The following is an 18,951-nucleotide window of genomic DNA, read 5'->3' on the forward strand; positions in this document are numbered from 1 at the left end:
CTTAGTGCCAAAGGCAGTGCTGGCACACAGTAGGTGATAGATAATTTACAAACAAAATGAACTCTAATGGCCTTCGTTTGCTAACTAGAGGGTACCTCTGTTTTAGTTGGCATTTATTTTTATTTATTTATTTATTTTTGTCTTTTTGCCATTTCTTGGGCTGCTCCTGTGGCATATGGAGGTTCCCAGGCTAGGGGTCGAATCAGAGCTGTAGCCCCCGGCCTACGCCAGAGCCACAGCAACGCGGGGTCCGAGCCCCGTCTGCAACCTACACCACAGCTCACGGCAACGCCAGATCCTTAACCCACTGAGCAAGGGCAGGGACCGAACCCGCAACCTCATGGTTCCTAGTCGGATTCATTAACCACTGCGCCACGACGGGAACTCCTTAGTTGGCATTTAACTTCAAAATTAGTTAGGCATTTATTGGTAGCAATTTCTAACTGATACATCTCTTTTTTGCCCCTCATTTCTTTTGATTTTGTCCTCACTCTCTTTTTTGTATGTGTTATTTACCACCGTTATGACAATGGATGCTTCCTCAGTCCTGCTGGTATCCTCTGGGGCTAGGCGTGTTGATTTGCAAGCTGTTGAAGGATATACAGAGCCACAGTTCATTATCCACAACTTTGAAATGCAAGAATTTTGTTTGTTTGTTTTGTAAGTTTGGTTCTAGGACTAATTTAGGGGCTCAGCCTGATCTAGGTTGTCTCTTGGTACAGAAATGTGAATGTGCTTGATTATGGAGCACTATATTTTGCTCTATATTACCTTTCGAAAATCCACGCAGTGCTGGTGACTAACAAATTTCTGCCTCTCAGAGTTCCCGTCGTGGCGCAGTGGTTAACGAATCTGACTAGGAAACATGAGGTTGCGGGTTCGGTCCCTGGCCTTGCTCAGTGGGTTAACGATCCGGCGTTGCTGTGAGCTGTGGTGTAGGTTGCAGACGCGGCTCGGACCCCGCGTTGCTGTGGCTCTGGCGTAGGCTGGCGGCTATAGCTCCGATTCGACCCCTGGCCTGGGAGCCTCCATATGCCGCAGAAGCGGCCCAAAGAAATAGCAAAAAAAAAAAAACAAATTTCTGCCTCTCACTGGGGACCTCTCACCTGTACTGTAGATAAACAAATCCAGTGACCCACTTCATATTTCCTTTTGGATGTCTAATAGGTATATCTCTTTCTGTTTTTTTCTTAAGTGGTCTATCAGCAAATACTATTTGCTCTATATTCAAAATATCCAGAACTTGACCACTTAACCCCCAACTTCAGCAGTGAGTGCCGCTAATATCTCTAGCTTGGATTATTTCAGTAGCACCTTTGTTATTGCCCCTCCTCAGTTTGTTCTTTTTTCTTTTCTTTTTTAATTGGCTGCACCTGTGTTATGTGGAAGTTCCCAGGCCAGTGGTTGAATCCACACCACAGCAGCAACTTTAGCCACTGCAGTGACAGCACTGGATCCTTAACCTGCTGTGCCACAAGGGAAATCCTCCTTCAGTCTGTTTTCTACAAAGCAACCCAGGTGGTTCTCTGTGTAAAACCCTCCAGTGGCTTCCCATTTCATCCTGCGTATTAAATCTGAGACCCTATGAGAGCAAACATAATATGCTCCCTACCTACTACCCCCAACTCTGTTACCTCTCTGACTTCATTTCCTATTAGTCTCTCCTCCATTTCACTCCAGTTACATGGCCTTTTTGCTGTTCTTGGAAAATACAAAGCATGTATGTACATCAGAGTCTTTGCATTTGCTGTGCACTCTGCCTATATAATGTTTCTCCTGATTTCCACATGGCTAGCTATTTACTTAGTTCCCTTACAAGTTACCTTATTAGTGAGGTATTGTTTGGTTACTTTGACCTAAAATTTCAAAAACTCTTCCATGCTCTTTCTTCTTGGCACTTGTCACTGTCTAATATTCTGAACATTTTGTTGATTACTGTCTATTTCTCTCACTAAAATGTAAACTTCCCAAGGGAGGAGAGTTTACCCTAGCTCCCAAAACAATGCCTGGTGCATAATATGCACTCAATAAGTACTAAATAGTAGAGGATGCGTGCAGGAATCAATGACTGATTTGGTTTCTACCACAGCAAAACAGTAAGCTAGGCAATTGGAGGATACAAAGATGGTTAAAGATTTGTGTGTCCATGTCTGCGTGGGGATAGAAATATAGGTAATAAGATAGAGGCAGTATGAGATGAGTGACAAATCTACATATCTATCCTCTTTAGAACTGCTTTGAGTTGTATTTCTTTCTCTTTTTTTCCCCCCGCTTTTTAGGGCTGTGCCCGTGGCATATGGAGGTTCCCAGGCTAGGGGTCAAATCAGAGCTACAGCTGCCAGCCGCAGCCATAGCAATATGGGATCTGAGCCATGTCTGCAACCTATAACACAGCTCATAGCAACGCCAGATCCTTAACCCACTGAGCAAGGCCAGGGATTGAACCTGAGTCCTCATGGATACTAGTCAGAGTCGTTTCCGCTGTACCATGGTGGGAACTACGAGTTCTGTTCTTTATAATGCTTTCTTTATAGTTTTAGTGAGCATATCTTCTGTTACACTTAGTCCATAGTTTTGTTCCATTCCCAGTTAATTTATAGAAACCTTGTCACACAGACTAAATGTTAATGTCCTTGAGAATAGGGAGACACAATGATTTCCTTCTTTTATGTTCCCCTACTATTAATGTTTAATTTTTTAAAACTGTTCACCTTGAAATAATTTTTGTCTTAAAAAAAAGTTGCAAAAATAATGCAGAGAATTGCTACAGAGGAATAAACTTGCCATAATGGAATATACTCTTTTTAGTTATTACTACTTATACATCTGACCTGTATTGTGGGATCTTAATGATCTTAGTTATTCTATATCTTGAAAGACATTTTGGTCCTTCATCATGTTAGGAATTACTTTATCATTACTCATCAGTTATTCCCAACTATGCTAAAAAAGACTAAAATAATAAGAAAACTGGAGTTCCCATCGTGGCGCAGTGGTTAACGAATCCGACTAGGAACCATGAGGTTGCGGGTTCGGTCCCTGGCCTTGCTCAGTGGGTTAACGATCCGGCGTTGCTGTGAGCTGTGGTGTAGGTTGCAGACGCGGCTCGGATCCCGCGTTGCTGTGGCTCTGGCGTAGGCCGGTGGCTGCAGCTCCGATTCAACCCCTAGCCTGGGAACCTCCATATGCCGCGAAGCGGCCCAAGAGATAGCAACAACAACAACAACAAAACAACAGCGACAAAAGACAAAAAGACAAAAAAAAAAAAAAAAAAAAATAATAAGAAAACTGAAGAGTGATGGAATTGCCTAGAAGGATGATGTAGTAGTAAAATTAAGTCATCACTGCTTCACTTCAGTTTTCCTACTGCTTTGTCCAAAGCATTTATGAAGCATCTATGAAAAAAGTGTAAGTTAGGAGTTCTCATCATGGCGTAGTGGAAATGAATCAACTAGTATCCGTGAGGACACAGGTTCGATCCCTGGCCTCGTTCAGCGGGTTAAGGATCTGGTGTTGCTGTGAGCTGTGGTGTAGGTTGCAGACACATCTCTGATACCCCGTTGCTGTGGCTGTGGTGTAGGCTGGCAGCCATAGCTCTGATTGGACATTTGGCCTGGCAACTTCCATATGCCACAGGTGCAGGCCTAAAAAAAAAAGAAAGTGTAAGTTCCTACTATGGTGCGAGGGGATCACCGGCAGGATCAGCGGTGTCTCAAGCGCTGGGGCAGGTTTGACCCCTGGCACAGTGGGTTAAAAGGATCCAGTGTTGCTGTGATGTGGGTCATAACTGCGGCTCAGATCTCATCCCTGACCAAGAAATCCATATGCCACAGGGAATCCACAAAAGAAAAGGAAACAAAACAAAACACGAATCAACATATCTGTGAAACAAAAACAGATTCACTATAATATATAGAGAACAGACTTGTGGTTGCCAAGGGGGTGGGGGAGTGGGAAGGGGAGTTAGGAATTAGCAGAGCAAACTATTATATATAGCATGGATAAATAAGGTCCTACTATATAACACAGAGAACTATATTCAATATCCTATGATAAACCATAATTAGAAGAATACGCAAAAGAATATGTATGTGTAACTGAATCACTTTCCTATACAGAGAGATTAACACACTATTGTAAATCAACTATACTTCAATAAAATAAAAAAGTTGGGGGATGCCATCTTAAACATGTAAGTTATTAACATTTGGGGTTTCTGGGTGAAGAGTATATGACAGTTCTTTATACTACTATTTTTATAATTTTTTAAAGCTTTTATTCAACATGTCATACCTGTAACCTTTCATTTTCGTCCTATAATGGCAAAGAGAAGAAAACTAACAAAGGAAGACATTGCGGATTTATTAGAGGAATTAGTAGGTGAATTGCAACAGATAGCAGCACTCTAGGCTGTAATGATGATGGTAGAATTGAGTGTGTAAGTCAAGCTGCAGACTTGAGTCTTCAGGTGACAATACCCTAGATGAATTTTCTCAGACTGAAAAATTTGAGTGGATAATATATTTCTGAGGGGGGCGGGGGAAGAAATATGGTGTTGTCATCCAGGAATCATTCAGCAGGAAGAACTTTAAAATGCAATATTTTCTCTTTTTTTAGGGCTGCACCCGTGGCATATGGAAGTTCCCAGGCTAGGTAGGAGTCAAATCAGAGCTGTAGCTGCCGGCTTACGTCATAGCCACAGCAATGCCAGGTCCCAGCTGTCTGTGAACTACACTACAGTTCATGGCAATGCCAGATCCTTAACGCACTGATCCGAGACCAGGGATCAAACCTTCATCCTCATGGATATAGTCAGATTTGTTACCACTTAGCTACAGTGGGAACTCCAAGAATGCAGTATTTTCTACAAGAATCACAACCATTCCAGTTTGCTAAAAGAATGTAAAAGATGGTATTCTTTCATCTTTTAGGGCTGCTTTTATACCAAAACTTAGTACGGTTTATAAGCAGATAGTTGGCAAAGACAGGTGTGTATACAAAGGTGATAAGAAGGAAACATGAAAAAATGAAAAAAATTATTGGATTGATAGTTCTAGGTAGTACTTATTAGTCTAAAACTGAGAATGCTTGCAATTATGGAGCAAAGAACATGATTGTCCTCTCCAACAAAATTAAGAACTAAGTTTTTCAAAGTTGTGTTTGATGATACGAGGGCAAAAAGGGCTCAAAAGTAACAATGTGCAGAGTTTCTGTCATGGCTCAGCGGTTAATGAATCTCACTAGCATCCATGAGGACGCAGGTTTGATCCCTGGCCTTGCTCAGTGGGTTAAGGATCTGGGGTTGCTGTGAGCTGTGGTGTAGGTTGCAGATGCGGCTCAGATCCTGTGTTGCCATGGCTGTGGCATAGACCAGCAGCTACAGCTCCAGTTAGACCCCTAGCCTGGGAACTTCTGTATGCCACAAGTGCGGCCCTAAAAAGCCAAAAAAAAAAAAAAGGTGACAATAAGCTACAACTTTACTTGAGATTTATTTGAGATCTAAAATAAAAACTTAAAGGAATTCTCTTTTGGCTCAGCCAGTTAAGGATCTGGCATTGTCACTGCAGCAGCTTGGGTCACTGCCGTGGTTCCTGTTCAATCCCTGGCCCAGGAACTTTCACAGGCTGTAGGTTCAGCCAAAAGAGAAAATTTTATAGAATGGCTATGTTCCAAGTTCAGGTTCATTCATGACAGTTGATTAGTCAGTTGCATTTTAACTGCATTTATTGCCTGTTTTGGGTATTTATATCTTTAAAACCAAGGAAATATGTAATAAAAATTTGGATTTGCTATTTAAATTCTTACTAAAAAGATTTTTTTTTCTGCACCTGTGGCATGTGGAAATTCTTAGACCAGGGATCAAGCCTGCGCCACACTTGTAGCCTGTGCCACGGCTGCGGCAGTGTTGGATCCTTAACCCACTGTGCCATAAGGGAATTTCTTTTACTAAAATTTCTAGTAAAGATGCTTTAAACCCAAATGGTAAATGATAATGATGTTTTTCTGGTACACTGAGTGTGAAAGGTGAATCCATGTCATGAAGAAAAGAGTGATGTCTTCTGCACATACAAGATGATTGTCCTGAGCCACCTTGGTAAAAATTGCTGTGACACCATAGTATGACATAACCCCACCAAAGCTCACAAATGGTATATGTCAGGGAGTTCTTGCTGTGGGTCAGTGAGTTAAGAATCTGACTATAGGGGCTAGGGTCTTTGCAGAGGCTTGAGAAGGCTCAGGTTCCATCCCTGACCCAGCAGGTGGGTTAAAGGGTCTGGCTTTGCCACAACTGCAGTGTAGGTTACAGCTGAGGCTTAAATTCATTGTCCTGCCTGGGAACTTCCATATGCCCAAGGGTAGGGACATTTAAAAGGAGGGGGTATGTCATGGGGAATTGTCATTATATTACACCGAGGTTTCTCAACCTTGGCACCGTTAGCATTTTGGGCTGAATAATTCTTCGTTGTGAGGGGCTGTCCTGTACATTGTAGGATGTTTACAACATTCCTGGCCTCTATTCATGAGATGACAGTAGCATCCTTCTGGAATTGTGACAACCAAAAATGTCTTCCAGAATTGCCAAATGGGCCCTGGGGGTAGAATCTCCCCAGGTTGGGGACCATCTCATTGAAAGAATGTGAAACTGTGTTCAGGGGAGGCTTGGGTATCAGATGTTATAGCATTTTAAGAAGAATGGGTTATATGTTATAGCGTTTTAAGAAGAATGGGTTATTAATTTTCTTGAGTAATATGGGAAATATAAACAGATTGGCTTTTTCATTTATTCTGGAACACTTTTCATATTCTAGCAGATTTAAATCCAGAAGTGATAAAGTGGTCAGATTTTGAAGTAGACTATGTCAGGCAGTTTTACTGAGTTGAAGTAATTACATTCATTCACTTAATGCTTTGATATAAATTTCTTTGCTTTTGAGGAGAAACTTTCCATTTTTCACGAGTATTCACTGAGGAGTTCCCGTCGTGGTGCAGCGGAAACGAATCTGACTAGGAACTGTGAGGTTGTGGGTTCGATCCCTGGCCTTGCTCTTTGGGTTAAGGATCCAGCGTTGCCATGAGCTGTGGTGTAGGTCACAGACTTGGCTCGGATTCTGTGTTGCTGTGGCTGTGGCATAGGCTGGCGGCTACAGCTCTGATTAAACCCCTAGCCAAGGAACCTCCCTAATGCTGCAAGTGTGGCCCTAAAGAAGGCAAAATAAATAAATAATTTTTTTTCAGAAGATTTCATTATATAAATAAATAAAAGAGCCTTAAAGTGTTCCTAATTCAAGATAACACAAAATCAAGAGGTATTAAAGGATCAACCATAAATTAAGTGCATTTCAAAAAGAAAGTAGTATTGTATACTTAAAAGCCTCCAGAATAGGGTGGTTTGTTCTATACACACTATTACTTTGAGCTTATCTTTTCTAGGGGGGCCACACCCCCATTAGTTGGAAATTCCTGGGCTAGAGATCCAGTTGCGCCATAGCAGCGACCTAAGTTACGGTGGTAATACCGCCAGATCCTTAACCTACTTACTGCACCATAGGAGAACTCTGTTTTGAGTTTATCTTTTTTTTTCCCCTGCCTTTTTTAAGGGCATCGCCTGTGGTATATGGAAGTTCCCAGGCTAGAGGTCAGATTGGAGCTGCAGCTTCTGGCCTACACACACAGCCACCTCAACACCAGATCCAAGCCACATCTGCGACCCTGCAGTGAAGCTTTTGGCAACACCAGATTCTTTAACCCACTAAGCAAGGCCAGGGAGCAGACCTGCATCCTCATGGATACTAGTAGGATTATTGACCCGCTGAGCCACAATGGGAAGTGCACTTTGAATTTATCTTTACTAAAATAATTTTATTGTTTCCACCTAAACTAATTTGTGAAATTTGACCTAAATGAAAAAGATACTCAAAGTTGGGGTTTCCATTTGGATTTTAATAATTATGGAGAAATGCCTGGATTTCTAGGTAGGCCAACTCTTTATTGTGACTAAAGATATTTAGATTGTAAAACTAGAAAGCATGTTTTTCTTTTTCTTTTTCTGAGAGAGTTAGCTTTTACCTCTGCCCTTCTAACTTTTGTCTGGAACCTATCCCATTCGCTAGCAAGTTGTTTTGTCCTACTCTGGAAAACTCCCCTGCAATATCAAAATTACCTTGCTCTGTTTGCTTTATTTGGGAATTATGATTCCTTTACAAGGTGATTTGGAGCTATTCCCACTCATTATTATAATACATGGCTAGATGACTTTTTAGTGTTCTGCTGCCATTGTTTGTTCACATTAGTCTTTAACTAGTATCTGTCCCTCAGACTGCTTTTTTTTTTTCCTTTTTAAATTGCTGTCTTCCTTACAGGGTAAGCTTCAAATCTGAAATAGTTGGAGACCATAGTGGCAGATAAAAATGTCACCCAAAGCAGGGCTTGAAAGTAGCTTTGTGCCTGACTCTTGCAGCTCCATTATTTGGCATTCAAATATTTTATAGTTTGGAATTACAGTGTACCTGTCTGCAAGGAGGATACTCTAGTCTGTCCAATATTTCTACTCCAGGTTGTTCATGTACTCCAAGGAGAAGGAGTGTGTCTAGCCTCTTGATCCTTTAACCAGCTATGTGACCTTGAACATGTCTCTTAATTTGAGTATAATTTCCCTCTCAGTTGGCTTCTCGGTGTGTTCATCTGACGGGACTGTTGTGAGGAGCACTTCAACTGATAGCAGAGTTGATATAATTTGATACCATGTATGGAAGACTTAGCCACGGCAACAGCAACGTGGGATCTGAGCTGAGTTTGCGACCTACACTACAGCTCACGGCAATGCCAGATCCTTTAACCCACTGAGCGATGCCAGGGATTGAATTTGTGTCCTCATGGATACTAGTTGGGTTCCTTACCGTTGAGCCACAACAGGAAGTCCTCTCTTTTATATATAGTAATGTGTATATGTTAATCCCGAACTCCTGGTATATCCCTCCTTTCCATGTTTCCCCTTTGGTAACCATAAGCTTGTTTCCAAAAATCTGTGTTTCTGTTTTGTAAATAAGTTCATTTATATTATTTTAAAATTAGATTCTACAAAAAATATGGAATGCTTCACAAATTTGTGTGTTATCTTTGTTCAGGGGCCCTGCTAATCTCCTCCATATTGTTCCAATTTTAGTGTATGTGCTGCTGAAACAAGCAAGAATGAAGTTAAATGCTTTACAGAATCACAATCAGTTTGTAAAAGTGATGATATTTTAATAGCTAAAAGGTAGGACATGATCTCAGAATAAAGCATAGTTTTTATTTTTTGTTTTTTTGCTTTTTAGGGCCTCATCCATGGTGTATGGAAGTTCCCAGGCTTGGGGTTGAATCGCAGCTACAGCTGCCGGCCTACACCACAGCCACAACAATTTCAGGATCTGAGCCGCGTCTGCAGCCTACACCATAGCTCATAGCAACGCCAGATCCCCAACCCACTGAGTGAGGCCAGGGATTGAACCCACATCTTCATGGATGCTAGTTGGATTCATTTCCTCTGTGCCACAACAGGAGCTCCCTAAAGCATAGTTTTTAATACTTAATCTATTCTCACAGCAATTCCTTCTCCCCCCTTCTCTTTCCTTTTCCTATAGACTGGCCCATAGACCAGCATTTAAGAATCACTACTATATTCTAATTATATCCTTTTGCAAATAAGGAAATAGGACCAAAGTTATACAGCATCCAGTCAGAGTTAGGACTAGAATCCAGGTCTTTATAGGAACTCCAGTCTTTTTTCCATAGTTCTATGTTCTGATCCATAGTTCTGATCTAAATTTGGTTTTCCATTTATGAGATATTGGCTGGCTTCTGGTTACAGAGATTAATTTCAGGTAAGTTTAAGCATCTAGGTTACAAACTTGTAGAACCCAAAAACCAAACCATGATCTAGATCATGGGTGTACGTAGACTTAGCAGACAGAAAGTTTCTTTGTTGTTTTGTTTGTTTTTGCTTTTTAGAGCCGAATCTTTTAGCATATGGAAGGTCCCAGGCTAGGGGTGGAATTGGAGCTATAACTGCTGGCCTATGCCACAGTCACAGCAACGTGAGATCTGAGCCACGTCTGTGACCGACACTACAGCTCACGGCAATGCCAGATCCTTAACTCAATGAGCAAGGCCAGGAATCAAATCCACATCCTCATGGTTACCAGTCGGGTTCGTAACCTGCTGAGCCACAACAGGAACTCTCCCAAAAGTCTTTAAGACTTTACACTCTGTGCATTTATTAGACCTATTTCCTTATCTCCAAAAGGTGAAATTGAGTGTTCATAGTCAATTGACTGATAGTTCTTAAGTATCAAATGGCATATATAAATCTATATTTCCAATCTCTTAATATGTCTGAAAAGGTTCAAAATACTGAGCTAAATATGCTACTTTATACTGGAAACGCCTAGGAAAATGTAACCAGTTTAGACATTTTAAATTATTTCCCCTCAGCAGCTGTCAGCAGTATGTTTTCAATTCCAGTTAGCTGGGTTCAACATACTATTATACATAAATTTGGGAGACTTAGTCCTTTGATCTAAAGTTATAGTCAACAGAGAGGGTATTTATGGCTTGAGATTTACAAAAAGATAATAGTAAAAATGGCCAGCTTGCAAATGAAACAGAAATTGCTCTGCTGTGCCAGGGTCTAACTTAGGTTTGTGAGGTGTAAGAAAAATCAAAGACACTTTCAGAGCTCAGCATTGGAGTGACAGGTAGGTTGAGGTTGATGGTAAGGACCTGCAGAGTCCTTGTGAGGACTGCTTCTCCTCAGGGCATGCATGCTCCCAGGGAATGAAAGAAAGAGGGACTGGTGGATTTAGAAATTGGGTAAAAAGCTCTCCCCCCACCCCCATTTACAAAAAGAGGCTTGCTTCAGATGGAGGGGGAGTGGCTTTTGAGATCTATGACTGTTTTAATCTTCCCCCCACGGGAGTGGTGTTTTTTGTTTGTTTGTTTGTTTTCCTGCTGTACAGCAGGGGACCAAGTTACACATAGATGTACACATACTTTTTCCTCCCATTGTTGTGTTGTGATATAAGTATCTAGACATAGTTCTCAATGCTACATAGCAGGATCTCATTGTAAATCCATTCCAAGAGCAATAGTTTGCATCTGTTAACCTCAAGCTCCCGATAGTGGTGTCTTTTTTAAAGGTGTGTATATATATATATACATATATATATATATATATATATATATTTTTTTTTTTTTTTCCCCTGTCTTTTTGCTTTTTCCAGGGCTGCTCCCGAGGCATATGGAGGTTCCCAGGCTAGGGGTCTAATCGGAGCTGTAGCCACCAGCCTACACCTGAGCCACAGCAATGCGGGATCCGAGCCGAGTCTGCGACCTACACCACAGCTCACGGCAACGCCAGATCCTTAACCCACTGAGCAAGGCCAGGGATCGAACCTGAAACCTCATGGCTCTTAGTCAGATTTGTTAACCACTATGCCACAATGGGAACTCCTAAAGATATTTTTTGTGACCAAAAAAGTAGTAGGGTTTAGCTCCATTTTGTCTTTGGATGACTAGAACATTCTTTTCCATTGATATGCTGTGTTAATGATACTGATTTTGAAAAAGCTCTGAAAAGACTCATCCGGATTCCTGGCCAGAGTGTTATTAGACTTTTTGTGTCCTTCAAGAAAGGAAATGTTCTCCTATAGGGGGATTATTAAACTAAAGGATTCTGGAATATCTTTAGGACTAAAGAATGTTAGGGGAGTTTCCCTCATGGCACAGAGGGAACAAATCCAACTAGGCACCATGAGGTTGCGGGTTCAATCCCTGGCCTTGCTCAGTGGGTTAAGGATCTGGCGTTGCCGCACCCTGTGGTGTAGGTCTAGACACGGCTCAAATCTGGTGTTGCTGTGGCTGTGGTATAGGCAGGTGGCTACAGCTCCGATTAGACCCCTAGCCTGGGAACCTCCATATGCTGTGGGTGCAGCCCTGAAAAGCAAAAAAGAAAAGGAAAAAAAAGAATGTTAAAGTCAGGAGTAACCTTAGAAGTGGTCTGTTTCAACCTTCTTCTTTTGTATTTGGAGAAACACACAGAAGGAGGAACTTGATGTGTACATGGCTTCTTAAATTGGCAAGTCTAGAATCATTCTCCTCTTACTACTGGCCTAGAGTTCTTTCCGTGATACCATTTAATTGTTGAAACAGTTCATTCACTGCTATTTTTATTTTTTTTAGGGCCGAACCCGCAGCATATGGAAGTTCCCAGCTAGTGGTCAAATTGCAGCTGCAGCTGCCGGCCTACACCACACCTGCAGCAACACAGGATCTGAGGCATGTCTGTGACCTAAACCACAGATCACAGCAATGCCAGATCCCTGACATGCTGAGCGAGGCCAGGGATTGAACCTGCATTCTCATGGATTCTAGTCGGATTCATTTCCGCTGTGCCATGAAGGAAACTCCATTCACTCCTATTTTTAGACCACAGTTACAGTACTAGCTTTTGAGAGGCATTAGGAAGAAACACTTGAATTTTATTTATTTATTTATTTTTGACTGCACCTGCGACATGTGGAAATTCCTAGCCAGGAATCAAGCCTGAGCCACAGCAGTGACAAATGTCAGATCTTTAACCTCTAGGGCACCAGGAAACTCCTTGAATGTTTTTATAACATGTAAATAATGTAATTACTATTAGGAATAATGGCATTTGAGAAAACTAAAGAATTAAAAAAGGTGTATTTGTGTGTTTTTAAATTAGAGGTTATTTTTCAATTCTGTAGGACCAAAGTAATACAAGCTATGTTATTTTTAAATTTTTGTCTTTTAGTTTTGATAATCTGTCCACTGTTGAGGGTGTCTGCGCTAGCATGTACTCAGACTACACATTGATCATCTCTAGGATAAAGTAGATAATCATGAATTTGGGGAGTTGAGCTTATACTAAGTTTGGGTGACTGGTTGTACACATGTTGAGAATGCTGTTTGGTTTTCATGTCATTGCTTTGTGGTTTCTGCAGGTTTTGTAGTGCATCCCTGAGCATGAACGCAGAATGAAGCGACGTTTGGATGACCAGGAGTCACCGGTGTATGCGGCCCAGCAGCGTCGGATCCCTGGTAGCACAGAGGCTTTTCCTCATCAGCACCGGGTGCTTGCCCCTGCCCCTCCCGTGTATGAAGCGGTGTCTGAGACCATGCAGTCAGCCACAGGAATTCAGTACTCTGTGACACCCAGTTATCAGGTAAACTGGAGCCCACCCAAGGGACTAGAGGGTGAGGGAGGAACATTGATGATTTAACCTAATTAAAAATTGTATTAAACATTCTGATATAAGAAACCATGGGATATACATATGGCATAAAAAAATAATGTAAACGGTGTACACTTGTATATTCACCACATGCTTTTTATAAAAGATGTTGTTGTGACCTTTAAAGTTAACTGTATCTCTCCCTGAACCCCTTTCCTTTCACTCCTTTCAGAGGTAGCCACTAATCTGAACATAATCATTCTTTGATTTCTTTAAGTTTTTTTGTTTGTTTTTGTCTTTTTGTCCTTTTAGAGCCACACCCATGGCATATGGAGGTTCCCAGGCTAGGGGTTGAATCGGAGCTGTAGCCACCGGCCTACACCACAGCCATGTCAATGCTAGATCCGAGTTGCGTCTGTGAACTACACCACAGCTCACAGCAATGCCGGATCCTCAACCCGTAATTGAGGCCAGGGATCGAACCCACAACCTCATAGTTCCTAGTTGGATTCGTTTCCCCTGTGCCACGACGGGAACTCTTGATTTCTTTAGTTTTTAAAAATAATTTTGTTTATGCCTCTTGGCAATAAAGTTGTGTAGTTGGATATTTTTGAACTTTTATATAACTGAAAACTTGTATATTTTCATCTTTGACTTTTTTTTTCAGTGTTTCCAAGACTCAAATTTTTTTTTTTTTTTTGGCCATTTCTTGGGCCGCTCCTGAGGCATATGGAGGTTCCCAGGCTAGGGGTCTAATCGGAGCTGTAGTGCCAGCCTACGCCAGAGCCACAGCAATGCGAGATCCAAGCCGCGTCTGTCACCCACACCACAGCTCACGGCAACGCCGGATCGTTAACCCACTAAGCAAGGGCAGGGATCGAACCCACAACCTCATGGTTCCTAGTTGGATTTGTTAACCACTGCACCACGACGGGAACACCCAAGACTCACTTTTTAAAAAAATTTTTATTAGGGGTTAGTTCATTTACAGTGTTGTGCCAATTTCTGCCCCAAGACTTATCCATATTTTTGTGTGTGACCAATTGAATCATTTTCACCATATGAATTATGAAATATATCCAGTTTATCCATTCTTCTGTCACTGGACTATCAGGCTGTTTCCAGACTTTCGCTGTTAGAGAGGAATCGTGGTGAACGTGCTCAGGTTCTACCAGTGCAGTGGTACTCACATTGGCCATCCACAACTAGCTAAGCTTGTACCAGAATGCTAGTCAACACATAACCTTTTTTATAGAGAGTCTTGCTATGGAGGGAAAAAGGCAGCAGAATTAAACAGTGCGTCTATTAGTGAACTAGTTTATATCCTGGTGTAAGCTTCTTATTTTTGCAGACCATTCAGTAGGTCTGAGGGCACAGTAGGAAGTTTCTTGAGTGTCTAGGAGAGGGATTGCTGGGTCATAGGGTATGCATATCTTCACTCTTAGCAGGTAATGGCAAGCAGTTTTTCAGAGCTATACCAATTTATATATATTTACACTGATACTGTATATTCCTATCATTGCACATCCTGGTCATTACTGATCATTCATCTCTTGTCTATTCACTCTGTTTTGTAAAAATAGAAGAGATTTGTTTTTTGTCCTTTTCAATTATGAAAGTAAATGTTATCATTTGAAAAGAAATCATAGAAGATGACTTCTTCCTCTGACCCCTCAGACTTTATCCCCCTGGTGCATTTCGTGGTTATCCAAAAATTTACGTGCTTGCGCAAGTGTATTTACCTGCTTAGTTATCTAGATACACTTCTCTCTTTATACATTTGGACCATGTATTATATATTGTTCTGTCTTTTCTTGTTTTCACTTTATGTAGTGGACAACTTTCCACTTGAATATATATGTATAAATCCAAGTAATTAAAAAAAAAAATCATTGCATGTGTAGTATTCTCTTCCAGGTCAGTGTGAACATAATTTATTTCACTGGTCTGGAGAGGCCTTCTACCTAACTTATCAGTGACTTTTTAAATGATGTGGCTGGTACTGGGAACATAAATTGGTATAATCTTCCTTGAGAGCAGTTTGACAATTTGTGTTAGATTCTTTAGTTATTTTTTTTACCTGGCATTTCTATTTCTGGGAATTTATTATAAGAAAATAGTCAAGGAAGAGGGAAACCCAGGCGAAGTAGGAAATGGTAATTCCTTAGGTGTCAGTCCTCTCCTGGAGTCCCTCTTGAAACAGTGTAGTGCTTTTCTTTCTTTTTTTTTTTAGGGCCTCACCTCAACATATGGACGTTTCCAGACTAGGGGCTGCATTGGAGCTGTAGCTGCCGGCCTGTGCCACAGTCTCAGCAACATGGGATTCAAGCCACGTCTGCGACCTACACCACAGTTCACGACAACACTGGGTCCTTAACCCACTGAGCGAGGCCAGAGATTGAACCTACATCTTCATGGATACTAGTTGGGTTTGTTACCAGTGAGCCACAATGGGAACTTCAGTATAGTGCTTTCATGTGGGGCTGGATGCTACAGTCAGAACTGCTACAGATCAAATTATTAGGCTAGGATTTGTAGAAGAGAAAGATTACTTTTTATTATTATTATTTGAACTGGTTCACCATGCTTTCCTACACTTGGGATAGTTTCATTTATTCCTATACTAGAAACTATAATGTGCTCTTATAAAACCAACCATCTCAAATATTTATATAAACTCCAGTTAAATTTTGTAAAAAACTTCAGCACATTCATGTTAGAATATAGAAGTTCAGACTAATAACTTTTGTAAGAGATATTTTAGTGCTTTTAGAATTATCTAGTTTCTTTTTACTCCTAATGTTTATTGTTTCTGTGAATTTGTAAATAGTTGCTCTGTTTTCCATCCTCTGCTCTGCCCAGGGTAATCTTTGTAAATTTGTGGGGACTGGGGGGAAAAAATATTGTCTTTTAAATTGTAGTACACAGTTTATATTGTTTTAAAATTTCATGCCATTTGGTCTCTTTATTTTGGAGATGTGTCAAATCAGGTTGTCCTTAGCTGTCTTCTACAGTAACTCTACAGTGATTAACAGTTCCGAAATAGGACATTTTTAAAAGCTTTGGAAATTTTATATAGCATTTCTTGTAATAGAAATAGAAGGGAATGGGCTTGGGCTTTTATTTTTCTCCTAAACTTATAAGAATATGAGAGAGAATAGAAAAGAAATATGTTTGAGGTGAAACCACCAACAATTTGAAACAATTTTTTCTTTATTTTAGAAGTAACAAATAAGGCTAAGCAAAACAAAATAAAGATCTTGTCTACTCCCACCACCACAGGATAAGATTTTACTATATATTTTAACCATATTATAGTTGTATAACTATAGCTATATATAGTTAGCTATATAACTAGAGCTAACATTTTACTATGTATTTTGTTTAGGATATAAAATCTTATTGTATTATGTATACTGCTTTGTAATTTGCTTTTTAAAGAAATTAAAAAATTTAAATCCATATGCAACACATGAACACATTCAACTTATGGATTGCGAACATTTTTTAACATAAAATATATGCATCTATATCAGTGCTATTCAAACTGGTCCACAGATGGCTGATGTGAGTACTTTTTTACTAGTCTATAATGAGATAAGTACGGAAATAGAGTGTTTAGAAACTTTTGTAGCAATTGGACATTGTAGTTTTATATCTGTAAAATAAGTAATGAAAATTATGAGCTTATGTATTTTTTAATCTCACTTTTCTATTAATTTATTTTTATTGTATTTTATAAACTTGTGGCCCATGATGGATTGGAATTTAAGAAAAAAGAAAAACTGGTTCTTCACTACACATAGTTTGAGAAGTACTGAGCTATGTAATTTTTAATAGCTGCAGAGGATTGTAATATGGGTGGGCTATAATTTATTTCACTAATTCCTTTCTGTGGGAAATTTTTGTTTATAATTAACTATCTTTGTGTATGCAAAGATATGGGTGTATGTTCTTTAGATGCATTTGAGGAGGAATGCAGAAGCCTTAAAGCTTCTTGTCTGTATGTCATCCGCTCCAGGTTTCAGCCGTGCCACAGAGCTCTGGCAGTCATGGGCCCACCATAGCAGCGGTTCATAGCAGCCATCATCACCCAACAGCTGTGCAGCCCCATGGAGGCCAGGTGGTCCAGAGTCATGCTCATCCAGCTCCACCAGTTGCACCAGTGCAGGGACAGCAGCAGTTTCAGAGGCTCAAGGTGGTATTCAGTTCCTTTTCTTGCATTTCTCCCTTAGCAGGCAGCATTGGCTTCAGCCTATTAGTGGTGGTGTTACAGCTTTTAACAAGACTAGGAGGAGTTGAATCCCAACAAGTTTTAACTTTGTTTTTGTTTTGAAACCTACTTAGATTTCCTGTCTTAGCACCAGTGCTTTATTCAGATAACACATTCAAGAACTGTTTTCGAAATGTATGAATGCATGGTATTCAAACATTCCAGGGTGGAGAAGCTATTTTCACAAGAAAAAAAGTCCATTTTTTTAGAAGCCTCCGTTTGAACTCCTAGTTCTTAGCAGGAATGAGGTTTTATTAGTATACACATGGTTGGCTACAGTCCTGTACAATAAATGGACCTAGTATTATCTTAAGGTTGAATCTTTTTTATTCCTGTTTATGAATAGCTGAACTGGCTGGCATCATCAAGTCTATCCTTATTAAAACACATACTCCTTTGGATGAACCTTTATGAAGTTTGGGGAAGGCTATAATTGTGAATGAAGTGTCAGTGTTTTCATCTGATCTTGTTGAATATATACTGTAGCTTTTCAGTGCTTTGAAATTCATGAGGCATCTGTGGAGAAGTGAAGTGTATATTTCCAGCTAACCTTCTCTTTTTTGAGTGTTACTTTTCACAATGTATGATTATGGTAGCAAACGTTCTAGATTTCACTTTTTCTAGTTTTACATTTATATAAAATATAAAATTAAATGCAAGAAATTCAGAATTAAAGACTATAAAGAGGTAAGACATTGGATCTTTATTTGGTCATACCAGCCTAATTGTATCAAGTAGCTTACAAGTAGGAATGAATGACATATCCATGTGTAGCAAATATTTTGGCCCTCTACTTTTCTTGATACTTAACCTAGTTCTCCTTGAGTCCTGCCTTCATTAGTTTGGGTTCTCAGGAACTTTAATATTGGACTAAGGAAATTAAATATTACGTAAATAAAAAGTACACCAAAGCAAAGCTATATGGAGGGTTTTCGTAAAATTTACTGTCTGTATTAGCTTAAATAATTAAGAGTTGACTATACATATGCGTAGTCTTTTTTTTTTTTTTTTTTTCTTTTGCCATGCCTGTGGCATGTAGAAGCTCCCAGGCTAGGGATTGAACCCTTGCTACAGCAGTGACAGTGCCAGATCCTTAACCCACTGTGCCACAAGAGAACTCCATAAGCATAGTCTTTAAAGGGAATGCAGATTATTTGCGCCTAAAACTACTCTGGGTTCTATCTTTGGGAAAATATTTGTAAGTTATAGTGATGTTTTCCTCAAAACACTTTTACTCTCTGCTTGTAGAGTGATGGCTCGGTACCAAAATGTATTGTTGCTATGGACTTAACACTTCACAAAGTTCTGAAAATATTTTTTTAGGTTGGTTTGGTGCAAAAATTCCACATTAATATTATATTCTGCAGTTAATACCTTAATGCTGCAAAAGAGCTAATACATTTGCTATTAAATTAACAAAAATAAATTTATTTCTACATCCCTTTT

General features: G+C 40.1%; 1 protein-coding gene across 11 annotated transcripts in view; it reads left to right on the forward strand.

Annotated features, from left to right (window-relative positions):
* Window positions 1-18,951, forward strand: part of SIN3A (SIN3 transcription regulator family member A) — a 74,306-nt gene that overhangs the window by 11,249 nt on the left and 44,106 nt on the right. For 10 of the 11 annotated variants that reach the window (XM_021099023.1, XM_013978057.2, XM_013978059.2 and 7 more), the window contains 2 exons: window positions 13,002-13,223; window positions 17,254-17,430. In XM_021099023.1, the coding sequence (XP_020954682.1) occupies window positions 13,035-13,223; window positions 17,254-17,430 (366 nt within the window). In that variant the 5' untranslated portion in view covers window positions 13,002-13,034. Of the gene's footprint in view, window positions 1-8,878; window positions 9,257-13,001; window positions 13,224-17,253; window positions 17,431-18,951 lie in introns of those variants that run through there. The other variant, XM_013978060.2, reaches the window with a different exon arrangement.

The sequence above is a fragment of the Sus scrofa genome, chromosome 7 (assembly GCF_000003025.6).
Source record: "Sus scrofa isolate TJ Tabasco breed Duroc chromosome 7, Sscrofa11.1, whole genome shotgun sequence".
In the NCBI taxonomy this organism is placed as follows: domain Eukaryota; kingdom Metazoa; phylum Chordata; class Mammalia; order Artiodactyla; family Suidae; genus Sus; species Sus scrofa.